The 27,824-nt window shown below is 40.6% G+C and overlaps 1 protein-coding gene across 3 annotated transcripts in view; it reads left to right on the top strand.

Annotated features, from left to right (window-relative positions):
- Positions 1 to 27,824, top strand: part of arb2a (ARB2 cotranscriptional regulator A) — a 166,814-nt gene that overhangs the window by 136,120 nt on the left and 2,870 nt on the right. For 2 of the 3 annotated variants that reach the window (XM_086110724.1, XM_086110725.1), the window contains exon 11: positions 1,827 to 4,887. The exons of the other annotated variant lie outside the window; for it this stretch is intronic. In XM_086110724.1, coding sequence (XP_085966850.1) covers positions 1,827 to 1,987 — 161 coding nt within the window. In that variant the 3' untranslated portion in view covers positions 1,988 to 4,887. Of the gene's footprint in view, positions 1 to 1,826; positions 4,888 to 27,824 lie in introns of those variants that run through there. 3 annotated transcript variants of the gene reach the window in all.

The raw sequence follows: 27,824 nt of genomic DNA, 5'->3' as shown, positions 1-27,824 counted from the left end.
CCAGCATGGAGAAGACAGAACAATATTGATTCCATTTGTGGTGGTGCTGCGAGATACGAGTTTCATTTATTCCAACTAACTTGGGTAAGCGGCAGTAATATGAGTTGATTTTCACCGGGCAGGTGCGTAGGAGCGAAGGATGTCAGAGAGTTAAGGTGGGGCGAGGCCATTTAAAGATTTTAAAACAAATAAGAGAGTCTTAAAAAGAACTCTAAAATGTTTAGGGAGGCAGTGAAGGGATGCCGGAGTAGGAGTTATGTGGTCCCTCTTACGCGTACCAGTCAAGAGGCGAGCAGCAGCATGTTGGACCAACTGGAGATGCTTAATGGAGGATTGGCTGACTCCAATTTAAAGTGCATGACAGTTATCCAGCCGGGATGTGACGAAGGCATGAACTACTGTTTCAAAATGCTCTTGAGAAAGTAGAGGCTTTAATCATTTTTCAAAATGGTTCAGCCCTACCACCTGCCCAATTGCTTCTTGCGAGTTGAGCTGAGTTGAGTTCACTGCCACCATACAACATTCAAATCTCAAATGTTTACCCGCAAAGGTTTTCTGTTGCAACAATCACTCACTTAGAAGAAACATAAGTCACTCTGGGGGACCTTGAGGTGAATGTACCAGATTTCAAAATCCAGCGTGACCCCCAACTTGGGAACTCGCTAACCTGGAAAAGGTCGTAGAGAAACCCGGCACGAGTAGACGACCAGCCCACCTGATATACCCCTTCAGCCACCTCCCGCTTCTACCTCCACTGCCCTCAATCGACTTTTTAGAATGAAGCACTACCGCTCCACTGGTTTTGCTTAGTGCATCCTTTGTGCATAACGCCGGTTTTGTTTGGAAGGCCTGAAATGGAAAGAAGACCGAGCAATGATGTTGATTATCAGCTATCTGCTTGGATAACCTATTAAGTCTGTCCCATTGGACCACTGGGTCATAAACTGTCCTGACTCTCATGACTGACATCTTAAAAGTGCAGGGAAGAGACAGTCTTAAAGTCCTCGCATTTTCCGCTTTCTTCATTGTTTGATCCCAGATCTACACAAAGTGAACAAGACTTATTTCTACTGAGCTTTGTATGGAGATAATGCAGCAGCCACGGTCCTTCCAGTTCTGGTGCGGATCAGGTTACTAGTTGTAGTTTGGTTACAATTCCGTTCATGTTATTAGGGTGCTCGGGGATGGTACATTTGGTTTTAACCCTTAGGCGCCACGGTTATTTTTTCCAATAAAATATTCAGGTTGGGTATCACTGTTTCAAAAGGATGGAGCTTGAAAATGGTAAGAGATAAAGTCATACTGTAAATGTTGCTCGTTGCAATTTTGCTACGTTGATGTTTAACCTTTAACCTTAGCCAAAAAAAAAGGAGTGGTCAATAATGATGCTTACTAAAGACACCATAATTATTGCACAGGTGTGCCTTAGGTTGTCCACAATAAACAAGCTATCCCCAAATGTGCTTTACTCTATATTAGTCCAGGGTAGTCAGAAAATTTGGCAGTGGACCTTCGGCTGCCCCCAATTTCAGCTCACATTTTCCATTCCGTTGTGGGCAGCCTGAGGCACACCTGTGCACTAATCATGCTGTCTAATCAGCATCTTGATAAGCCACAACTGTGAGGTGGATGAATTATCTCATCAAAAAAGAAGTGCTCGCGAACACAAGTTTTGACAGATTTGTGAGCAACGTTTGAGAGAAAATAAAGCCTTCTGTGTGCGGTACTTTGAGAAGGCTTTCGGTCCAATTGCATGAAGTTCAACTTGGATCTTAGTTTTCTTCTGCGAAAGCGTGCGTCCGTGTTTTTGTGTGTCATCTCTGTAGGCACAGAACGGCACGAGTTGACCTCCTGGATGAGTTTTAACTCCATCTTTAAGTTCTTCGGCGAGGTCGCCGAGGCGAAAGAGGACGAGGAGGCAGAGGAGACATCCAACACTGTTACCACGCGCAGCAGCTCCCTCAAAGGCAAACACCAAGATTTGTGAAACAACAATAACGATGGCGACTTAATTGGAGCGAAAGTGTAGCGTGTACAGTGGGGGTTACAGATGAAGGAGGCTAAGGACTTGGGTTGTTTTCTAGCTTTGCTGACTTCCTTGTTCCATTCCCTGCATGTTATTTCTCCCTTCTGGCTTTACACACCAGCCTATTTCTGTTGTTTTTGTTTTGGTAAGAGACAAGAGTTCAGTTCAGCATTGTGTACATCACAATAACATTTTGTTTTGCTTCTAAATGAGCGTAACTGTCAAAGGGGGTGTTTGTGCTTTCCAAGGGTTGGATAGCCTAAGCTCACTCAGGATTGATACAGTGCCCTGTGGTACACCTCACATCAACCGCCCTGCGGTCAGAGTTGTTACACTGTTTCTTTTTTTTTGTTTGTTTGTTTTTTAGCTCGCTTTAATTGTTTGTGGTCAGCGTCTTGACCATTTGTTGGTGTTGTTTTTATGATTTCATTGTCGCACTCCGATGCACACAATTTTTTTAAACTCATTTACTGAGCTAAATTTTGAAATTTAAATTTCTAAAAAGGCTACATTTCTCTTGCCTTCATTCAGTGCTGTGAAAAAAAAATTGCTCTCTGCATAATTTCCCCAATTTATTTTTAAGCCCATCAAAGATGTAAACGTCAGACAAAGATAACACACGTTAACATAAAATGCAGTTTTTAAATTGTGGTTTTATTTATTGAAGAAAAAAATATATCTTCAAAGCGCTGTGAGAACTTGAACTTTTTGGAAGGTCTTTGCTTTGCTTTGCTTTCAAATATGGCTATGGTAGTGTGATGGTCTGTGGCTGCTTTGTTATTTCCGGGCCTTGACGACTTATGTGATTGATGGAAGCATGAATTCTGCTCTTAACCAGAATATACTGAGAGAGGATGTTTGGTCATCGGTTCTTAGCCTGAAAGTACGTATGTGTCAAAAGACTGAGAAGATTTTGAAAATGTTGTTGGAAAGCTATCATCCCACACCCGGATGCACTTCAAGACAAGTTATGGAGTTTTTTGTCACAGCCTTTTCTCAGAATTAGATTTTACAAAACACTTAATTCTTCAAGGTCACGATTTACTAGACTAATAAATAGATTCTGTAGGCATGTTTTTCCCAGCAAATGCAAATTTTTTCCATCATGCTTTGCTAGAGCCCATCTATTGGTGTTGGTTGTGTTCACCTCCCCGCAGAGAATGAAAAACTTGTGGTAATATCAAGCATTTATTTGAAATGACTGTTTTGGAGTGGCCTCGTCAAAAGACTTGAATCTAATTGGAATGCTGTGGCCCGTGGCCTTGAAAAAGGTCATTGATGCTCAAAAACCCTCCAGTCTCACTGAATTAAAGCAAAGGAAGAGTGGGCCAAAATATGGTGAAAGACTCATTGCCAGTTCAAGAAAATGTTTGGTTTCAGTTGTTGCCACTGAGGGTGGCCCAACCAGTTATAGGGAGCAAGCATTTTTAGCCGTTTTTATTATTGCTGTGTTTTATGTTTATTTTGGGTTATCTTTGTCATTCACGTTTGTTTGATGATCTCAAACAAAAAAAAGGGGGGGGGGGTACATTTGAGACGTGGGCAACTACTTTTTCATTGCACTGTATGTTTAGACTGGATACCTCCAAGTGATTGAATGCGCGCCAATCCAAACAAAACCAACCCAATCTGCGCCGAGTACCTAAAATGCGGGTCAGCGAGCATGTTTTAAAAATCACTTAAAGTCGAGCATCAAATGGATTTAAGGGACATCGCATTTGAACAGGAGCCCTAAATCAGCTCTCAACACTCACAAAGCCTGAAGAGATGACACATGTCAGGAAATCCAAGATCTCAATATTATTCTAAGCCTGAATGATGTTAGAGAAAAGTATAACGTATCAATTTTTTTTTTCCTCCCCACCACCGCTAAAGTCCTTCGCTAGTGTTCTTAAACGTGACAACCGGCTGCTCAGTCGTGCATAATCTCGGGTATGTGACAAACATGATCAGTTTTTTTTTTTTAAGTTTCATAAACCACTCAAGGCTTAACGGGATACGCTTCTTAAAGTGGCGACATTAGCGCCAAATCTCCAAGCCAATGGCAAATCTCGTGATACCTCAGACACTTTCTTAAATATGTACTTTCCTCTTATTCCCCCTTCACTTCACACCGTGACTATTGTTTAACTTTGAGCTGTGAAATCCTATTTCTCCCCCCACGCCCATTCCGTGGGTGTGTAAATGTGTGTGTGGCTTAATGCTTTTGAGGATTATCTTTGTGCTGTAATGAGACAACTGTGGCTGATGGTTTCAAGGCCTAATTTCCTTTTAATTTGATTCCCATCTCTCCTGGTTTCAGCACAAAAAAAAGGAAAAAAATGATTTGCTTATTATTTGATTGGATGATTTTGGTTTCCAGATAGCGTTGCTCATCTTTCTGTATTTCAGGGGCAAAATGTGCTCATTTTCCTCCTCTCCATAATAGTATATTGTTGCCTTGAGGGAACAAACAAGGCTCGGTGCTTCTAATAACAAGCTAAAGGAAGATCGAAGTGGAGATGAAAGAGCGGCCGGAATCCAAAGCAGCGTCTGCAAAGAAATAAAAGGTTTTTTTATTTTGCCAATTTCTCTTCAAGACGTTATTTTTCATACTTGGGCCTTTGTATTCCTTGAATAAAATACCTGCATTCTTGTTTGGATTTGATGAAAGGTCTGTGTATTTATAATTTTTCTTTCACTTCTCTTTAATAGTTAGAATGTTTCCCAAGTTCTTTCAAAGTTCGTATTTGTACCTTACGCTGATTCAATTAATGACAATAACTGTAAGACTTAAATGCAAAAAAAGTTTTGCACATTGCTTATTCAATTTGTCATAGTTGAATGAAGGTTTTGACTTGTTTTAAACCTGTTTCAAGTTGGTTTTTTCGTCAATCCATAAACATATTTGTGTTATTGCAGAAATACGATGACCTTTATTTACTGCTGGACAATTAGTCATGGAGTTCTTTTTTTTTTTTTTTTTTGAACGTGACTAATATTTAAGTTTTCCGAATGGTACTCTAAAGCGATTTAAATTACAAATAGGTCATTATAACACGAAGTTTTCCATTTTCTTCTTTTGCGTGTGTGATCCACATGTGGCGGGTGAATAAATGCATAAATAATACATTTGCTTACAGCTTGCCGAGAAAAACGAGGCGAAACGTTGTAACACTTCTTGGCCCTCATTTTTGTCTGCGAGGCAGAATTGTTTGTTTCTTTTAAACTCCCCGTTTCTATTACAGTACAACAAGTGTTCAAAATTGCGCCTTACACACACACACACAAACACACGCCACGCTTCATTTTACTATCTTATGGCAATCAGTTCTGAAAATGCATTTCGATGTGGTGGCGCATTTTGGCTCGATTTATTACCACGTCAAATGGTCAGATCTTAATCCCTGCATTAAAAACGCCGCGTCATTTAATCTTCATGTGACTCCTTTAAGTGCACCCCCCCCCTCTCCTTGCCTGTGTTTTATTCACAATGTGAACCCGTGGAGGACTCCTTGACATGGAAAACTTTTCTACTTGTTTGATATTTCAATTGTATCGTCCCGTTGAGAGAGTTGTTGTCACGCTTGCCTGCACTACATTGGCCCTCCGTGTGTGTGTGCGTGTGTGTGTGTGCGTGTGTGTGTGTGTGAAGTGCTGCTCACCAGCCCCTCTTAAAATGAACTCCCGCCAAAGGAACCAGGCAGTTGGAATGTCACCCCTCTGACACACACACAGACACACACACTAGTGCGGATCACTGTCACATCACTATTTACATAATGGTATGCTCAGCTCCGAGGAGGAAGGTAACCCCCAAATTTTACGGGTCAACTAACTGCAACAATCAATGTTTTATCGGCCCTACGAAGGGAAAATATCTTGAACAAGCAGCAGTGCATGGACGCTCTTTCTTCTCTCACCTCCTCCCTCGCCCACTCATGCCTTATCAATTCAATCCACTGCCCGTCACCAGCAATATTTCCAAAGCGGTTCAAACATGGAAATGCATCAGCATCATCATCATCATCACCGCACGCACCTCCAGACTCAGACTGCAGCCTTTCTCTCCCCCCCCCCCCCCAAACTCCGCATTTTCAGCCTCTGCAGAAGATCCATCCAATGGATATATTTATCTTATTTCTATTTCCAAATGTAAAGTATAGACGCAGGGGGAAGGGGGGACACAGTGGCCGATTTCCATGCCACTCATTACATATTCATTGACTCGCCCGAGAAGCCCTTTAATCCAATGGAAACAACTCTTCCATATTCTAATAGGGAATCATCGCTGCAGCCACAATCAGCTTGATAAGAAAGAGAGAAAGAAAGAATGCGCAGGTGTGGCGCCGAGTGGCTTTTGGCTGCAGCAGGCACTTTGGTTTTAGAATAGGTGACGTCCATTTTTTGGGGGGGTCGGGGGGTGGAAGGACTCAAAGGTTCGCTCACGAGTCTAATAATCGCGTTCATTTGCGCTGAAATATAAAGGACGCCCTGGAGTGCCATGCGGGACTATCGATGTGTGCGTGTGCGCGCGCGCGTGCATGTACAGTCCGGGTTTGGTGGGCCAGCTGTTGGTCGCGGTCGTTTGCTTGGTGACGCTGTTTTGTTGAGTCCATTTGGCTTTAATAGCAGCTTTCAGGCTCTCTCCCCTCACCGCCCCCTCAATTACACCTCCTCTGATTCTCTGCCGGCCTCAACCAACACTCCCGCGTGTCGGAAAAAGAAGATGAAGAAGAAAAAGAAGAAGAAGAAGAGGGGGTGGTTGAATAATAGGCTCTGACTTTTAAGATTTCAAGCCGGTCGTTTTAGGGGAGTCATTAGTGGACAAAACTGCCGTTTTTGACATGATCTGTAGAAAGGGAACTAAATCGGGGTAGAGTTGTTCACTTTTGTCATTTTGACGATGTATGGCGTGCGTGCACATTTAAGTTGCTTCATTTTCCAAATATTAATAGACTTCATATACACCACATCACAAATTTTTTTTTCCGCCTCGCTATACTTTTATTCACATTCGGGTGTGTGTTTTTTTAACAAAGCCAACTCCTTATTCAAATGCATTTATTTAAGAAATTGCAATGAAATGATACGAAGGCAAATTAAAACCCAAAGGGCTACATAATTGTAGCCTGCATCAACTGCACCTAGCTAAACATAAAACAGTAAGACAACAAATTACACAATGCGGTTTTTAAAATTTATTTTATTTTACTTTTTGCTTTTTTTTTGGCCAGTCAAAAAATATCACCCACAAAAATGTGTGAATTGTTTCATGTTTAGAATAAACCAGTTTCAAACAACTCCAGGGAGGAATTCGATTTTGAAGGCAATTTTCAGTGGATGAGGTTGATATTCGTTTCAACATCATATAAATGATAACACTACAGGAGATATGTTGATATATAATACATCATTCTAAAATTATTAAATACAAACTACTATATTTTCCGATGCTTTTGTACATTTAGGAACGAGTTGTCAGAAATGTACAACTAACGTCACTTTCTGTATTAACATTATAACAAAAAAAAACCCCACAAATATTAACATTATAACAAAAAACACACAAATGAAGATCATTTGATCGTCATTACTGATCGATTTCACCCAAATGATGTTTTATTGTTCTCAAAGCAACGAAATACTGGAACCAACTCGCACCGGGAATTTCATCCTAGTCACCATTCGAGATTAAATCAACAACGAGTGTGCTTGACATGATGAAGTATCAATTCATAAAATGCCTGCATCGGGAAATTAAAAATAAAATTAAAGTTCGTTCCACCTCATGATGTTGCTGCTTATAGATCAGGTCTGTCTGACGGATAAAATATGAACCAACAATGAAATATGTTGAAAAGCACTTGCAAATATTTGGCATGATTTTTAAAAAAACTCAAAGAAAGAATAACTCAACTTTTTTTTCACCGCGCAGAGCCTTGCACACTTCCTAGTAAAAACAAAACAAATAGCAATAAAAAAAAATGAAAAGAGTTCAAGGCAATATGAAATCACACATTATAGATGGGTTTCATCATGTGCACACATCCCTCCGAGGATAAACACTCCGCGCGTGGGCTGCGTGGGCTCCAAAAGAAGAAGTTGTTATTGCAGCGAGGAAGGGGCTGGAGGGGGGGGGGGGGGCCCTTTGCACCCTCTTCTTCATCATTCGCCGGCCGCGAAGAGATGAGGCTCCAAATGAACTTATTGCCATTCATTTGACTGCGTGCGCGCGCGCGTGTGTGGCCGTCGTGGGATAGGTGGGTGGGGCCGTGGGCAAGCGCGTGCCCGCGCGCGTCTGGGTGGACGCGCATTTTCACGCTTCTGTCTTGCCTTGCTTCTTTGGCGGGGCTCGGAATCTCCGTGGTTAAGCGAGTTAATATACGTGTTAGTTATTAAAGGGCCTGCAGCCTGCTGCTTGCCTCACCTCGCGGTGTCTCCAAAGTCCCCCCTCCCCCCTCTCCCCGACCCCTCCTGACGGCTTAGACTTTGCGCCCATCTCTTCCTCTATCAGCCATTCTAATGTCGCTCATTGTGTTTGTCACCTGAGTCAGCAGGGAGGAAGAAGAGAGTCTGGTGAGGGTGTGCGTGTGCGCGCGTGCATTTGGGGAGGGGCCGCTCCCGCGGCCGACGCTCCTTTTATTGCTGTTTATCCCCGCAGCAGTAGTGGCAGGTTGGCAGAATGTTTAATCAACTTATTTCGTCGCGCTTGCTGGACTAATGAACGCCAAGTAACGCTTCGGTTTAATGCCTCGGCCTCGAAAGTATTTTAGGGGGGAAGCATTAAAACAACTGGTAACGTAGCCAAAGGAATTATAACCACAATAAATTACCTTGCGATGATCGACTCGGTAATATTTTTTTGAAACGATCTTGCGTTATAGTGGAAAGATGATGCCGTATTCTGGTTGCTCTTTTCAAAGGGGGCTGAATATCGTTTCTGAAGTTCTCTTTGGAGTGGGAATAATTGCAACAATAAACATTCATGAATTGATCTCGCAGCCAATCAAAAGTGAGGGTGAAGCATGCTGAAAGGAGAATATTTGGCAGAGCTTGTGCAGCCAATGCTTTGGTCAGACGAAATTGAGGCAATGTTAGAAGAATATTAAAATTGAGACAATTTTGACCATTTCATTCATTGTGGGGATTCCGTTAAAAAAAACATTGGATGTGGAGAAATATTTTGGGAATTTCGAAAGAAATACAACAAGTACAAGTACAACAAAACGCACTGTCTGTATCTCTTTAGCCCTTTTTTTTTTTTTTTGCTACTGTCACTAAATAAAAAAAAACAAAACATCAGCATGCTGGCTACAAATCGTGTTTTTCACATCAGGCATCCAGTAACCCGCAAAATTTGAATCCAGGCAATTGGACTAGAGTATTATTATATTTACTGTGTTTACTCTAACCTGGAAAAAAAAAAGACTCTAGCAATGATGCCATTTGGCTAAAGATTTTTCCCAGCGTGTCCTAAATGGCGCAATTAAAAAGGAGCTGCTGAAAGTACACCCCGCCCCCAAAAAATATATATAATAGTGTTGGTTTTGTGAGTGGGAAAGCTTTTGAATGAATGCTCTGAAAAGACAGCTTGACCATGAACAATTCAGAGTTGTTCTGCTTTACTTTCTCTGGATTAGACCAGTGTGCGCCGATGTGTGGAAGTTTAAGAAAGTCCACGTGTGAGCTTGACTCCCCAGTCAGCAAAATTTGTCTGGCCCAGCTCTGGGGCAGACACGGCACGTACACTCGGCCCACATACCTCAATGAATGACGGTCCTGCAGTGGCCCACGTCTGGCATCCATGATGTGGGCCGCATTCGGCCCAGATCTGAGCCCCATTGTAAAACCATATCTGGCCCTACTCCGGCCCAACGCTGGGTCAGAACAGGTTCCTGATATCAGCCTGAATTCAACCTCAATGAAGCCACATCTTTCATGAGCCATATTTGACCCACATTAAAAAAAAGTCTCAAAAACGACTGTTATAAAAATATGTTTATTGTCATAATTTGTGAACCTCACATATAACTCCACATACACTGGGAAAATGCACTTTTCTTTATTTAACAGTGAACACAAAGTCCAAATTGGGATGCAGCTTACTCTTGAACGGTATTTTTCTGTCATCAAATTGTTGCGCTCTCCATGTCCTCTTTTCTTCTGATGCTCTCCTTCCTGTCACCATCCTGATCAAGAGCCAGATGTAGCCATTTTTTGATTGTGACATCAATTTCCTGGTCTGAGGCCCAAGATGTTAGGCTGTTAGGTCTCACAGCAGCTGTAAGAACTGTAAGAAAACAAGAATGGACAGTGTGTTAGGAAAACAAACATTTGTACATGTCATGAACAATGAATAGTCAGTAAAAATAACCCCTGAAATTTCTTATAATAATCATAATAATACATTTCATTTATAAGCATCTTTCAAGACACTAGGACACTTTACAACCAAAACTAAACTAGGTGTGATGCTGTGGGGCGAAATATTTGCCACCAAAACCTAAACGTGAATAACCTTTAAATAGTTTATACTGAATTTGAATTACGTGAATTGAAGGTAAATGGCTCGGATTATGGATGGACTTGTATATTTTACTCGGAATCATATTGAATAACTGAATCTGAATTGTACAATCTGAATTTGAAACAATAGACTTTTTTTTTCTTTGAAACTGTATTTGATCCTCACTGAAAATTAAATTCTGTTTATTTTCATATTCAGTCTTACAAATACAAAACGACGTTTTTTTCAACGTCAGATTTTGTTTTTGAATTGAGGTACTAAGTTTTAAATTAACTTTATGGTCAAGTATGAAGTATCCGGTTTGTAGTGCAGCAAACGGAATCAAAATTAATTTCATTGTATTTCAGTGCAGAAAGGGTTCTTTTTGGCAGCACCTCTGACTGTTCAATCACCGACATTTTCACAAGTGATGTGTCGGTCACGAACGAGCCGGTACAAAGAGGCGGCTCTTTGAAGGGAACGATGAGCCGTTTTTAGCCCAAAAAAAAACGACAATGTATAGTAAGGCGTTTTTCGACGAAAAAAACGACCATGAATAGTTAGGTGTTTTTAGCCGAAAAAAACCCGACCACGTATAGTAAGGTGTTTTGAGCCGAAAAAAACGACCATAAACTGTAAGGCATTTTAACAAAAAAAAACGACCATGTATAGTAAGGTGTTTTTAGCCGAAAAAAAACGACCATGTATAGTAAGGCGTTTTTAGCCGAAAAAAACGACCATGTATAGTAGGTGTTTTTAGCCGAAAAAAAAACGACCACGTATAGTAAGGTGTTTTGAGCCGAAAAAAACGACAATGAACAGTAAGGCGTTTTAACAAAAAAAAAAACGACCATGTATTGTAAGGGGTTTTTAGCCGGAAAAACCCCGACTATGTATAGTAAGGCGTTTTTAGCCGAAAAAAACGACCATGTATAGTAAGGCGTTTTTAGACGAAAACAACGACCATGTATATATATAGTAAGGTGTTTTTAGCCGAAAAAAAACGACCATGAATAGTGAGCCGTTTTTAGCTGAAAAAAAAAGGACCATGTATAGAGTAAGGCATTTTAACTCGAAAAAAACGACTATGTATAGGAAGGCGTTTTTAGCAGAAAGAAAACGACCATGTGTAGTAAGGCGTTTTTAGCCCAAAAAAAATGACCATGTATAGTAAAGTGTTTTTAGACGAGAAAAACGACCATGTATAGTAAGGTGTTTTTGGACGGAATTTTTAGTCCAAACTAGTCCAAACTAAAAGTTTCGTCCAAAAATGCCTTACTATATACATGGTCGTTTTTTTCGGCTAAAAAATTCTTCCAAAAATGCCTTACTATACATGGTCGTTTCTTTCGGCTAAACATTTTGTTCAAAAATGCCTTACTATACATGGTCGGTTTTTTTCGGCTAAAAATTTTGTCCAAAAATGCCTTACTATACATGGTCTTTTTTTTCGGCTAAAAATTTCGTCCAAAAATGCCTTCCTATACATGGTAGTTTTTTTCGTCCAAAAACGCCTAACCATACATGGTCGTTTTTTTCGGCTAAAAACACCTTACTATACATGGTCGTTTTTTTCGGCTAAAAACGCCTTACTATACATGGTCGTTTTTTTCGGCTAAAAAGTTTGTCCAAAAATGCCTTACTGTACATGCTCGTTTTTTACGTCCAAAAAAGCCTTACAATACATGGTCGTTTTTTAAGTCCAAAAAGGCCTTACTACACATGGTCGTTTTTATCGTCCAAAAAGGCCTTACTATACATGGTCGTTTTTTTCGGCTAAAAACGCCTTACTATACATGGTAGTTTTTTTCGTCCTAACAGGCCTTCCTAAACATGGTCGTTTTTTTCGGCAAAAAATTTCATCAAAAAAAGCCTTACTATACATGGTCGTTTTTTTTAGTTAAAAACGCCTTACTTGTTTTTTTCGGCTAAAAACTCCTTAGTATACATGGTCGTTTTTTTCGTCCAAAAATTTCGTCCAAAAATGCCTTACTATACATGTTCGTTTTTTTCGTCCATAAAGGCCTTACTATACATGGTCGTTTTTTTCGGCTAAAAATTTTGTCCAAAAATGCCTTACTATACATGGTCATTTTTTTCGGCTAAAAACGCCTTACTATCCTTGGTCGTTTTTTTCGGCTAAAAATTTCGTCCAAAAATGGCTTACTATACATGGTCGTTTTTTTTCGGCGAAAAACGCCTTTCGATACATAAAACGACTTCAGTAAGCCTTACTTATCATGTTGGTCAAAGAAAGAAGGGATATGGTTGCAACCTCTGGGGATTGAACACCCAACAGCTACTTTGGGATCTGGTTTCTCTACCCCTGAGCCCACTACCACATAACTCCTTGTGTGTTTTGTGTTGTCTTCAATAAAGCTGCAAATGGTGGTTAAAGAGAGATGTGACCTTGTTGCAAACACTGGGAATCAAACACCCGACTGCTGGATTTGGGTCTTCAGCTTTCTACCACTGAGCTAATCCACCACAATGAACCTTTGGGTTGTTTTGTGTTTTTCCTCAAATAAGTTGTAGATGGTGGTTAAAGAGTAGACATTGTTGCAACAAGCAGGGATCGAACACTCAACCTCTGGTGTGGCACTCCACGACTGAGCCAAAGCACCCCATAGAGTAGTGGAGTGGCTAAAAATTTCATCAAAAAACGCCTTACTATGCATGGTCATTTTTTTCGTCTAAAAATGCCTTACTATACATGGTCGTTTTTTTCGTCCAAAAAGGCCTTACTATACATGGTCTTTTTCTTCGGCAAAAAATTTCGTCCAAAAGCGCCTTACTATACATGGTCGTTTTTTTCGGTTAAAAACGCCTTACTATACATGGTCATCTTTTTCGGCTAAAAACGCCTTATTATACATGGTCATTTTTTTCGGCTAAAAACACCTTACTATATATGGTCGTTTTTTTCTGCTAAAAATTTCATCCAAAAATGCCTTACTATACATGGTCATTTTTTTCGGCTAAAAACGCCTTACATAACATGGTCGTTTTTTTCGGCTAAAAACGCCTTACTATACATGGTCTTTTTTTTCGGCTAAAAATTTTGTCCAAAAATGCCTTACTATACACGGTCGTTTTTTTCGTCCAAAAAGGCCTTCCTATACATGGTCGTTTTTTTCGGCTTTCGGCTGAAAACGCCTTACTATACTGGTCGTTTTTTTCGGCTAAAAACGCCTTACTATACATGGTCTTTTTTTTCGGCTAAAAATTTTGTCCAAAAATGCCTTACTATACACGGTCGTTTTTTTCGTCCAAAAAGGCCTTCCTATACATGGTCGTTTTTTTTTCGGCTAAAAATGTCATCAAAAAACACCTTACTATACATGGTCGTATTTTTCAGTTAAAAACGCTTTACTATACATGGTCGGGGGTTTTTCGGCTAAAAATGCCTTACTATACATGGTCGTTTTTTTCGTCCAAAAAGGCTTTACTATACATGGTCATTTTTTTCGGCTAAAAATTTCGTCCAAAAACGCCTTTCTATACATGGTAGTTTTTTTCGGTTAAAAATGCCTTACTATATATACATGGTAGTTGTTTTCGGATAAAAACGCCTTACTATACATGGTCGTTTTTTTCGGCTAAAAATTTCATCCAAAAACGCCTTACTATACATGGTGGGGTTTTTTGGGCTAAAAACGCCTTACTATACATGGTCGGTTTTTTTCGGCTAAAAATTTCGTCCAAAAATGCCTTACCATACATGGCCGTTTTTTTCGTCCAAAAACGCCTTACTATACATGGTCGTTTTTTTCGGCTAAAAATTTTGTCCAAAAATGCCTTACTATACATGGTCGTTTTTTTCGTCCTAACAGGCCTTCCTTTACATGGTCGTTTTTTTCGGCTAAAAATGTCATCAAAAAACGCCTTACTATACATGGTCGTTTTTTTCGTCCAAAAAGGCTTTACTATACATAGTCGTTTTTTTCGGCTAAAAATTTCGTCCAAAAACGCCTTACTATACATGGTCTTTTTTTTTTCGGTTAAAAACGCCTTACTATACATGGTCGTTTTTTTCGTCCAAAAACGCCTTACTATACATGGTCGTTTTTTTCGGCTAAAAATTTTGTCCAAAAATGCCTTACTATACATGGTCGTTTTTTTCGTCCTAACAGGCCTTCCTTTACATGGTCGTTTTTTTCGGCTAAAAATGTCATCAAAAAACGCCTTACTATACATGGTCGTTTTTTTCGTCCAAAAAGGCTTTACTATACATAGTCGTTTTTTTCGGCTAAAAATTTCGTCCAAAAACGCCTTACTATACATGGTCGTTTTTTTTTCGGCTAAAAACACCTTACTATACATGGTCGTTTTTTTCGGCTAAAAACACCTTACTATACATGGTCGTTTTTTTCGGCTAAAAACGCCTTACAATACATGGCCTTTTTTTTTCGGCTAAAAATTTTGTCCAAAATTGCCTTACTATACATGGTCGTTTTTTTCGGCTAAAAATTTCATCCAAAATTGCCTTACTATACATGGTCGTTTTTTTCGGCTAAAAACACCTTACTATACATGGTCGTTTTTTTTCGGCTAAAAACACCTTACTATACATAGTTGTTTTTTTTCGTCCAAAAACGCCTTACTATACATGGTCGTTTTTTTCGTCCTAACAGGCCTTCCTATACATGGTCTTTTTTTTCGGCTAAAAATTTCATCAAAAAACGCCTTACTATACATGGTCGTTTTTTTCAGTTAAAAACGCCTTACTCGTTTTTTTCGTCCAAAAACGCCTTACTATATATACATGGTCGTTTTTTTCGGCTAAAAACGCCTTACTATACATGGTCGTTTTTTTCGGCTAAAAATTTTGTCCAAAAATGCCTTACTATACATGCCCGTTTTTTACGTCCAACAACGCTTTACTATACATGGTCGTTTTTTTTCGGCTAAAAGCGCCTTACTATACATGGTCGTTTTTTTCGGCTAAAAATGCCTTACTATACATGGTCTTTTTTTTTGTCCAAAAAGGCTTTACTATACATAGTCGTTTTTTTCGGCTAAAAATTTCGTCCAAAAACGGCTTACTATACATGGTCGTTTTTTTCAGTTAAAAACGCCTTACTCGTTTTTTTCGTCCAAAAACGCCTTACTATATATACATGGTCGTTTTTTTCGGCTAAAAACGCCTTACTATACATGGTCGTTTTTTTCGGCTAAAAATTTTGTCCAAAAATGCCTTACTATACATGCCCGTTTTTTACGTCCAACAACGCTTTACTATACATGGTCGTTTTTTTTCGGCTAAAAACGCCTTACTATACATGGTCGTTTTTTTCGGCTAAAAATGCCTTACTATACATGGTCTTTTTTTTTGTCCAAAAAGGCTTTACTATACATAGTCGTTTTTTTCGGCTAAAAATTTCGTCCAAAAACGGCTTACTATACATGGTCTTTTTTTTCGGTTAAAAACGCCTTACTGTACATGGTCGTTTTTTTCGGCTAAAAATGCCTTACTATACATGGTCTTTTTTTTTGTCCAAAAAGGCTTTACTATACATAGTCGTTTTTTTCGGCTAAAAATTTCGTCCAAAAACGGCTTACTATACATGGTCTTTTTTTTTCGGTTAAAAACGCCTTACTATACATGGTCGTTTTTTTCGGCTAAAAACGCCTTACTATACGTGGTCGTTTTTTTCGGCTAAAAATTTCGTCCAAAATTGCCTTACTATACATGGTCGTTTTTTTCGGCTAAAAACGCCTTACAATACATGGCCTTTTTTTTCGGCTAAAAATTTTGTCCAAAAATTCCTTACTATACATGGTCGTTTTTTTGGGGCTAAAAACACCTTACTATACATCGTTGTTTTTTTCTGCTAAAAATTTCGTCCAAAAATGCCTTACTATACATGGCCGTTTTTTTCAGTTAAAAACGCCTTACTCGTTTTTTTCGGCTAAAAACGCCTTACTATACATGGTCATTTTTTTCGGCTAAAATTTTCGTCTAAAAATGCCTTACTATGCATGGTCGTTTTTTTTCGTCCATAAAGGCCTTACTATACATGGTCGTTTTTTTCGGCGAAAACGCCTTACGATACAAAAAACAACTTCAATAACCCTTACTTATCATGTTGGTCAAAGAAAGAAGGGATATGGTTGCAACCTCTGGGGATTGAACACCCAACCGCTAGTTTGGGATCTGGTTTCTCTACCCCTGAGCCACACCACCACAAAACTTCTTGTGTGTTTTGTGTTGTCTCTATGACTGAGCCAAAGCACTCCATAGAGTAGGGGTGTTGTGTTTTTTTATTAATCATGGTCGTTTCTTTCGGCTAAACGCGCCTTACTATACATGGTCGTTTTTTACGTCCAAAAAGGCCTTACTATACATGGTCGTTTTTTTTCGTCCAAAAAGGCCTTCCTATACATGGTCGGGTTTTTTTCGGCTAAAAATTTCATCAAAAAACGCCTTACTATACATGGTTGTTTTTTTCCAGTTAAAAACGCCTTACTATACATGGTCGTTTTTTTCGGCTAAAAACGCCTTACTATATATGGTCGTTTTTTTCATCCAAAAAGGCCTTACTATACATGGTTGTTTTTTCCGGCTAAAAATTTCATCCAAAAATGCCTTACTATACATGGTCGTTTTTTTCGGCTAAAAACGCCTTACTATATATATATATATATATATATATATATACATGGTCGTTTTTTTCGTCTAAAAAGGCCTTACGATACATGGTTGTTTTTTTCGGCTAAAAATTTCGTCCAAAAACGCCTTACGCCCATGGTCGGGTTTTTTTCGTCTAAAAATGCCTTACTATACATGGTCGTTTTTTTCGTCCAAAAAGGCTTTACTATACATGATCGTTTTTTTTGGCTAAAAATTTCGTCCAAAAACGCCTTTCTATACATGGTAGTTTTTTCGGTTAAAAACGCCTTACTATATATACATGGTAGTTTTTTTCGGATAAAAACGCCTTACTATATATACATGGTCGTTTTTTTCGGCTAAAAATTTCGTCCAAAAACGCCTTAGTATAATATACATGGTGGTTTTTTTGGGCTAAAAACGCCTTACGATACATGGTCGTTTTTTTTCGGCTAAGAATTTCGTCCAAAAATGCCTTACTATACATGGTCGTTTTTTTCGTCCAAAAACGCCTTACTATACATGGTGGTTTTTTTCGGCTAAAATTTTCGTCCAAAAACGCCTTACTATATATACATGGTCATTTTTTTCCGGCTAAAAACGCCTTACTATACATGGTAGTTTTTTTTGGACTACAAACGCCTTACTATACATGGTCGTTTTTTCGGCTAAAGATTTCGTCCAAAAATGCCTTACTATACATGGTCCGTCCAAAACGCCTTACTATACATGGTCGTTCTTTTCGTCCTAAAACGCCTTAATATACATGGTCGTTATTTTCGGCTAAAAATTTTGTCCGAAAATGCCTTACTAGACATTGGTCGTTTTTTTCGTCCAAAAACGCCTTACTATACATGGTCGTTTTTTTCTGCTAAAAAATTCGTCCAAAAACGCCTCACTGTACATGATCTTTTTTTTTTTTAGCTAAAAATGCCTTACTATACATGGTCGTTTTTTTCGGCTAAAATTTTCGTCCAAAAACGCCTTACTATACATTGTCGTTTTTTTCGTCCAAAAACGCCTTACTATACATGGTCATTTTTTTCGGCTAAAAATTTCATCCAAAAACGCCTTACTATACATTGTCGTTTTTTTGGTCCAAAAACGCCTTACTATACATGGTCGTTTTTTTTCGGTTAAAAACGCCTTACTATACATGGTCGTTTTTTTCGGCTAAAAATTTTGTTCAAAAATGCCTTACTATACATGGTCGTTTTTTTCGTCCAAAAACACCTTACTATATATGGTCGTTTTTTTCGGCTAAAAATTTCGTCCTAAAACGCCTTACTATACATGGTCGTTTTTTTCGGCCAAAGTTTTTGTCCAAAAATGCCTTACTATACATGGTGTTTTGTTTGGGCTAAAACGCCTTACTATACATGGTCGTTTTTTTTTTCGGCTAAAAATTTCGTCCAAAAATGCCTTACTATACATGGTCGTTTTTTTCGGCTAAAAATTTTGTTCAAAAATGCCTTACTATACATGGTCGGTGTTTTCGTCCAAAAAGACCTGACTATACATGGTCGTTTTTTTCGGCTAAAAACGCCTTACTATACATACATGGTCGGTTTTTTTCGGCTAAATACACCTTACTATACATGGTCATTTTTTTCGTCTAAAAACGCCTTACTCGATACATGGTCGGGTTTTTTTCGACTAAAAATGCCTTACTAAACATGGTCATTTTTTTCGGCTAAAAACTCCTTACTATACGTGGTCGTTTTTTTCGTCTAAAAACGCCTTACTACACATTATCGTTTTTTTCGGCTAAAATCGCCTTACTCGATACATGGTCGTTTTTCTTTCGACTAAAAAAGCCTTACTAAACATGGTCTTTTTTTTTTTGGGCTAAAAACGCCTTTCTATACGTGGTCGTTTTTTTTCGGCTAAAAACACCTTTCTATATGTGGTCGCTGCGATTGGCTGGCAACTGATTCAGGGTGTCCCCCGCCTACTGCCCGAAGACGGCTGGGATGGGCTCCAGCAACCCCCGCGACCCTAGTGAGGATCAAGCGGTTCGGAAAATGGATGGATGGATGGATATACGTGGTCGTTTTTTTTTTTCGTCTAAAAACGCCTTACTATACATGGTCGTTTTTTTTTTTTCGTCTAAAAACGCTTTACTACATATTATGTTTTTTTTCGGCTAAAAACGCCTTACTCGATACATGGTCGTTTTTTTACGACTAAAAACGCCTTACTATACATGGTCGTTTTGTTCGTCTAAAAACGCCTTACTATACATGGTCGTTTTTTTTTCGGCTAAAAACGCTTTACTTTAAAATGTTTTTTTTGTTTAATGTCGAAAAGCGCCCTACTATACATGGTCGTTTTTTTTCCCGATAAAAACACCTTACTATACATGGTAAGTGCCTTCACTTCTATTGGAAGTGAAGAGGCTGCCGGTCTAAGGATGGCATAGTGCGGATGTCCAACACTCAGACTCAGACTGTGGTCAACCACAAACTGTTGCAGTTTTGGAGCGTCTCTGCAAGATGGTCAAGAACTTGGAGAAACTGGAATCCGTGCTCAAATATTGACTGAAATCACGGATTTGGCTGATCGACGCCACTAAAGAGACATAAGCCACGGACTCAAGGCTGTCTTAAATTCTTGAGCAGCCTGCTACCAAAACAACATCTGCTATTTCGACCTTCCCCTGATGAAAGTATGCACGGAAGCTAGTCCCCCACCATCACCCCCTCCTTCATACATTCCCTTGTTTCACCGTCTTCATTGTTTATGTCTTGTGACCTGTTGTAACTGTCATATGCTTGTGCAGGAGTTTTTTGCCTAACTCAAATTATCCTCAAAATGTGGGTAGTTGGAGCGTGGTTTTTTTTCTCCCCCTCTCCCACCCTTGTGGTTTCTTTCTGACTTCCGGGTTGAGTGAACGCTGGTGCGTTTTGGCTGCCGCTGCTCAACCCGTATTGTTTTGTGTTTTTTGTTATTGTAAAGTGTCCTTGGGCGTCTTGAAAGGCGCTTATAAATAAAATGTATTATTATTATTATTATGGTCGGGGGGGTTCGGCTAAAAACGCCTTACTATATATATGGTCGTTTTTTTTTTCAGCTAAAAACACCTTACTACACATGGTCGTTTTTTTCGGCTAAAAACGCCTTATTATACAGTACATGGTCGGGGGGGGGGGGGTTCGGCTATAAACGCCTTTCTGTACGTGGTTGTTTTTTTCGGCTAAAAACGCCTTACTATACATCACTGGTGTCAAACTCATTTCACATTGTGGGCCACATACGGCCTCGGTCGATGTCAAGTGGGCCGGACCATTAAAATGATACCCTACTTTGTTGTAAACAACCAAAACAATATGTCTTTCCTTTGAATTGATATAAAGAAGCACAAGAACATTTGGAAAATGTTGAAATTTAATGAACGTATCTTTTACAAAACATTTCATGAAGCACCTTACATTTCCTTCAACAAATGTGCAATTTACCTTTATCATTCACATATATGCATTTCAACTGATCCCATTGATTGTACAAACTTTAACAAGTAATTGGTATTGAAAAATATAGTAATGCACTTTATGATTAAACAAGATTTATAAAGAAAGGAAGTTTTAAACAATTTACACGTGCATATAAAATCTAAATGTAATCCCTGCCTACACCTTACAAACTAAGGAGAGTGCTATTGATAGCGTCTGCTGTCATGGGTCTGTCTCAGTGACGGACTGAGGCTGCTGTTGTCTTCTTCTCTGGTCAAAACAGTGACACACGCACAGACACGCACACACACGCCAGTGGCGGTTCTGGGGGGGGGGGGGCAGCGGGGGCCAGTGCCCCTGTAGCACCGATTCTGGCCCCCCCTGTGGCCCCCCCTCCGAGCGCAGATTACGCAGTCGTGCCGAGTCGCCGACGCGAAAGGTGGAACCAAAGTGCGTGATTTAACATTCTAGTCGGACCCTTTAGTGCGCTGCGCCATTTAAAAATGAGCGGGAAAATGAGAAGCAGTCCGCAGAGAAGGAAATTACCACGACACGAGTGCTATTTGCGTGTGCGCGCGTGTGCTCGCGCGCGTGTGTGTTTGTGTGTGTGCGCGCGTGTTTGTGTGTGCGTGTGTGTGCGCGTGTGTCTGTGTGTAACTTTTTTAGTCTCCCTTTTTATTTTAATTTTTATTTAACAGGATCAATATATAAGATATTGCCTTTTAAAATTTGGATAATTATATGCATGTAAAACATCTAGCTTCAGTGTATTTGCAATGTTTGTCCCCGGCGGGCTGGTACCATATCATCCCCTGGCTTGAATATTCTCAACAGATGGACACGGCGTATTGTTACGCTTGCAGACATTTTAGCCCTCCTAATACTGTTTTTTTCTCATCACTGTAATGTTATGACTACAATTTCAAAGTCTGAAGAAATAAAAAGTCAAATAAGATTTTGAATCTGTCTTTTTAGCCCTGGGTTGAATGTGCCCCCCCATCAAAACCCCTGGCCCCAGCCCGGCCCCCTCAGTGAAATTGATCCAGAACCGCCCCTGACACACGCATGCGCGCGTGCGTGCGTTATGGCTCGCGGGTATGTGAGCGGTTAACATCGTGTGAAGGTTTTTCCTGTCAGGGCGGTCTGGTTGGGCCCAACTCTGCTGGATCGATTTCCAACTTGTCCTGTCGAATGTGACGAGGACATCCAGGCCAAGCGAACCGGTGGTCGCAGCACCATGGACAGCGACCCCCCCCCCCCCCCCACGCCCACCCCCTCGTCCCCGTTGACCTCGCCTTGCTATCACATTCCCCCCACGTGGGACGCGATACGACCAAATACGGACACGGCGAGAGAGAGAGAGAGAGAGACTGAGAGAGAGAGAGAGAGAGAAGTAATCTTTCCTCTTCGCTCTTTGTGAACGTGGAACCCGGTTGCGTCCATTTGCTGCCGTCCAAAAGGTGTTATGAATAGAAAATCTTCACATATGACTGCTTTTAATGCATCAGGCCATTACGCACTGACGTGGAGGGGGGGGGGGGGGGGGGGGTGACATTAAACATATACTGTATATGTATAAAATAAATATATCCAATGGCAACTATATGCACACGTGCTATAAAAAGCGTCGGATAGCTCACACGCACGACTGAAACTGACATATATGATCCAATTACGCGCGAAAACCGGACGTGCGCGTTTTACGCACAGACGCAAGATTTGGACCCGAAACGCATCCAACGTTATAACGCTTTATTTGTTGAACTTTTTTTTTTTTTATGGATGCAGCGTGCCGGTGGGGTGCTGCATTTGCTCGGTTTGGGCGTGGGGGTGCCGTTTGATGGAGCTGTACTGAAGCTTTGAGACAGCTTGTTAATTAAAAGCCCAAGAGATGAGGCTGTGCAGCCAGCGTCCATATCTGTGCGCCGCTAAGCACACTGACAGACAGACAGCAAGTTACTTCAACACCAATCCTCCTCTACCTTTTTTTCTCCCCCCCCCCCTTTTTTTATCACAGCAGAGCAGCGAAATATTTTAATGCGCTCAAATCCCAGTGTGGCTGAGAAATATCTTGTTTTCTACTTAAGGAATGACGACAAACCTCGGTATTCCCTGTCACTCCACGAGGATATGTAGAGCTCAAATGGCTGCTTTATGAGTTCCCAAATCCGGGCGGCAGGCAGCTTAAATGTGGCAAATTCCATTAAGAGGAGGGAAAGAAAGGAATGTCAGAATGGATTGAATTAGAGACGACAGGTATTAAATACTTTAATGAGCTCCGGCGTGACACTGATGGCAGAGATGCACACAAAGAGCATCTTTAAAACAAAGAAAGTACTGTCCCCCCACCCCAACCCCCATCTTATTCTTTAGCGTGCAACTGTGGTCACCTCACGACATGTATTATTCCGCCTTAATTGAACCCAAAGTCCGCCCTTTGCCTGGAGGGCATTTTGTGCAAGTGTCACAGTGAAGGCTCGTTCAGTAGGAAAAAATAAATAATAAAAAGAGGGATGCGGTACCAATGAGGGAACATTGGGGGGGGGGGGGGGGGGGGGAAGGTAAAATAAAATTCAAATTGCCTCTAAATAATATGGTGCGCAAAAGGTGCTTCTGAGAGAGGACAGCTTTGACCGTGTTGAGTCTTCTGGGGGTACTGCAGGTGGTTCAGCTACAAGACAACCTTCTGGACCACCAGTACAGCAAAAGAGGACGTGGGGGGGAGGGCGTTTCTGGATAAAAAAGGAAATAATTGATGAAACTTTGTCAGCCCATAAACACTAGAAGCTAAGTACCCCCCCCCCCCCCAAAAACCCACACGGCTGAACGTCACTTATAAAAAATGATTTAATGGAGATTTTGCAAGTGGTACGTCTTTATTGAAGCCGCTGACACCACAGAGAGGAACCCCCCCCCCCCCCCACCCAAAAAATAATAATCACATGCCCACATGGGCGAGGCACATGAGGAGACATTCGTGTCGAGGAGGAGGCAAAAAGGCGAACATGCATGGATGCTCTGAGGAGTTGGGACTTCTTCGAAAGAGTCAAGTCAAGACAATCAAGCACTTCATGCACTCACGCTGGACACTTGATTAGGTACAACAGCAAATGGATTCTATTTGTGTTATTTTCAGGAAGTTGCCTTTTATGAAAGAGGCAAACGCTCAATAGAATGCAACCACGATTAAATGAATCAAAAAGTGTGCATTCCTGTGTTTGGGAAAGTATTCTCTCTTTTTTTTAATCTAGTTCTGTGTGTTTGCGTACCTAACGCACATATTTAATAAACGATATTGATTGCATCTGTTTACCAAGATGAGAGTTTCTTTATCAAATCTTCATCTGCTACAGCAACTTACGTAGCCTTTTTCTTTTCTTTTTTTTTTCTAAGAGAGCTGCAGCAGATTCTGCAAGTGTCTACCACATCCATCAACGTCACACAAACTTGCTATTTAGTCAAAGTGGATCTGCTGCAGTGTCTTTATTTCCTCTGCGCGCGCGCGCGTGTGTGTGGGGGGGGGGCGTGTAGGACTGAGCAAATGGTGTGTTTAATTTACTCAATTTTATTTTGCCCACCTGGCTACACAAAAAAAATCCAGATCCATTTTTTAAGTGTTTGCCAAAATGGATGTGGATTTTATTTCGTGCAACCACTTGACGAAATAAAATTGAGTAAATTTAACAAAAGCGTTTGTCAGTGAAGGTGGGGGGGGGGGGGGTGCGGAAAACAAACAACGACGAAGGTTTCCTGGACGTGATGAGCGACCTTAAGCAAAACGAGGTCACATATTCGTTGAGTTTGAATATCCACCTGAAAAAAGCACAATTGAATAATCATTCGTTCATTTAAAAAGTAAACAGTCCCGATTGCCCTTGAACAAACACGAATAATATTTAGAAGAGTCGAAATATTATTTCTTTTTCCACTTGAAGTTCACCATTCGGCCGTACAATTCATACGCCTTCTTCCTTTTAACTGACCTTCGAATTAAAGGAACGTGAATTGAGACAATATTTTAAGAAAACAAACCAAGAATTCAAACGACCATCTGCCATTCGCGTTTCAATTAACCCTTGCTGACTTCATGAATCCCCCCCCCCTCCACTTTAAATCAAAACGTGGACGAAAGTTCATCTTTAAAAAATCGAATTTGCCAGCCTTGAGGACGACAAAATGAGTGTTTATTGATTTATTTATTTCAAAGAAGAAGAGGAAGAAGAAGAAGAAGAAGAAATGGAAATAGAATAGAAGAAGAAGGGGATAAGATTCATGCGGAGATGTGAGCCGAGCAGAGCAGCTCCAGTGTCAGAGGGCCCCCCCCCCCCCCGCCCCCCAAAGGCAGGGCGCCATCTAGCAAACAAAGGTAGCAACAATTACAGCCTGCCAGGAGGGGCTCACACACACGCCAGAAAGAGGAGAGAAAAGCCAAGGAAGGAAGGAGGAAGAGAGAGCGATGTTGACGTTTGCTGCTCTGGCGTTTGGAAATTGCTCCGCCATTCAGCAAAAGAAACTTGAAAACTTTCCGGTCTGTATTATTCGAGCGTGCAGGTGTCCAAAACATGACGAGCGCGCTGGGGCTACGACAACGACGTCATCCCCGAGACGACTGGTTTGATTCTTTTACAGTGATACGTTTTCCTTGCAAATGAATAGAAAATCATTGCTGGGCACCTTGTGGGTAAACTACGAACAAAGGAGGGCCACAGACAACATAATAAATGGCAATGCATTGAGATGCCACTTATGTGAATTATCAGTTAAGTTGTTCTTGACCAAAAAGGGTTATTTATTATTTCTACAAACCGGGGGTTTAAAGCGGGTGGATCAGATGATTGATTGATTAATTAGAGGTGACTCACATACACTTTAAAATGCTCATTTTTGTTCAAAAACATTTTTTTTTGTAAACAGTGCGGATCACGAGAAGTGGGTAGGGTCTGTTGAGGTGGGCTCTAAATGTTGTTAAAATGCGTTTATGACTTTATTGAAATTGATTTGGAGCAAAAACAAAATCCCATGGATGCTATTAAGTAAAAATAATGAATGGAACGTTAACAGTCCTCATTGTAATCAAAATATTTGCTGTAGACGTACAAAATAAATAAATACATATTCCCACGTTAAAAAACTTCCCCCACAGCTATAAGCGCTACACTGGAGACAAATAGTTGTTGTTGTTGTTTTTTCCTTTCTCTTTTTAAATTTAAAAAATAAATAAATTACCGATTGTCTGCAGTGCATATTTTATTGGTAGCTGAGCTTTGTGATTTCAGCCTTAAAGAAAATAAAAAATAAATCTCACCCTCAAACGTCACTGCCACCATTACATGAGGACGGCTGACCTTTTTGGATCGTGTCCACTCTGGTCCTGGTCTATCCGAATCAGGAAAAAAAAATGCATCACACTGTGCCAGCTATTCATTACGGATATAATCAGTGGATGCAAATGAATTTAGACGAAGTGGTTTTGTGTGTGTGTGTGTGTGTGTGTGTGTGTGCGTGCGTGCGTGCGTGTGTGTGTGTGTTGGACCAAATATAACCATGGGTGCACTGAGATTGAGACTATTGAATGCCCACCTGAATCCAATATTGCCGCATTTATTTCTATATACGTGTGCGTGTGTGTGTGCGGGTGGGTGTGGGTGTAGGGGGCATACCAGCGAGCAGTCCCGATTCAAATGAGACGCGCATGCGCGGATCTGTGCGTGGCCTTTGAAGAGAAGAGAGGGGTCGTGTCACTCAGCAGAGGGAGAGGGCCACTCCGTTCTACTACCCTCCTCCTCCTCCTCTTCATCATCCTTTCTACTCCCCCCCCCCCTCGCGACCCCCACTCACTCTTCTTCACACAACACACGCATTTTCACCACTGGGCTCAGATTAGAGCTTCTTTAAGGGAAATGAGAATTGGGGAGGGCGGGGGGGGGGGGTTCTTCTATAGTCACAGCGGCGCTGCGTGTGTGTGTGTGTGTGTGTGTGTGTGTGTGTGTGTGTGTGTGTGTGTGTGTGTGTGTGTGTGTGTGTGTGTGTGTGTGTGTGTGAGTGTGTGTGTGTGTGTGCGTGTAGACAGTTCCAATGAGGAGCTTTCCAGAAAAAAGGACTTTCAATAAACTGTAATAAGAACACTTCACCCGTAGTTATATTTAGAATATTTGAATTTTTTGCATGTTGGCTGACTTTTAACCGATTTGAGTGAATGGCTGCCGACTCTGACTGAGTAAAATGGGAAAGGAATGTTTTACACATAGCTGGTCGATGGATGAATGGATGGATGGATGGATCTTTGGATGGAAGACATATGTTGGACATAAGTCTTGGCTAAAAAGCCATTTTTCATCATGACTGTGCCCCAGCGCACAAAGCTGGGCCCCAAAGGCATGCTCAGGTGAATTTGGCGTGGAAGAACTTGACCCCAAGGCCACAAAACAGCTCTGGGAGCGACTCGAAGACGCATTGCGAGCTCGCCAAGATCACAAATGTTCCTCTGGATGGATGGAGACAAATATTCCCGCTGTAAAATCTCGTCGAAAGTATGAGCAGATGAGCTGTCACAGCTGCGCATGTTCCTTCTTACTCAAACAGGTGTCCCCAAATATTTATCGTCCAACCATGTCAGTATACGTCTCGACAAATAAGGACAAATAAAGCGTGACGTAATTTCAACGTGTGTTCAGGTTGAAAGATGCCGGCTCAATTCTGAGCATGAAGATAAGCAGCACATAGAGAGAGGAAATAAGGCTGAGTGCGGGATTATATCTTTACACGCATTCTTCTGCCTGACTGAATGACTGAAACAAGCCTCACAGGCTGGAACAAAGATGGCTGAGCATGAATAAGGCCCGTGTGGTGTTTTTTTTAATGAATTCACCAAAATCATTAAGTGGGAACCATACTTTAGAAAAAAAATAATAATAACAAGTTTCAGTATACAGTCCCCCCCACACACACACATTTTTTTTAAATTCCAAAAGGTCGAAAATAAAAGTAAATGTAAACATCGGTATCATTAATTTTGTTTTTAACGGTGTTTGTTAATTGCAACAAAGTGGCATAAAACTGCTCTGGTGATCTATTATTCTTATTATAATAATAATATTATTATTATTATTATTATTATTATTGTTCTTATGGGGTGTATCCCATATAGAAACAGGTTACAGAGCGTCACAGAAGTACGCTCGAATTGATATTTTCCGCTTTTGACAAATCCAAAGCGACATGAAGTGACGTGCGCTCTCTGTAGAC

The sequence above is a fragment of the Hippocampus guttulatus genome, chromosome 5 (assembly GCF_054856545.1).
Source record: "Hippocampus guttulatus isolate MCC_2025c chromosome 5, RoL_Hgut_1.0, whole genome shotgun sequence".
NCBI lineage: Eukaryota > Metazoa > Chordata > Actinopteri > Syngnathiformes > Syngnathidae > Hippocampus > Hippocampus guttulatus.
Note: the sequence above shows the minus strand (reverse complement) of the source record. Positions and strands in the feature narration are given on the sequence as shown.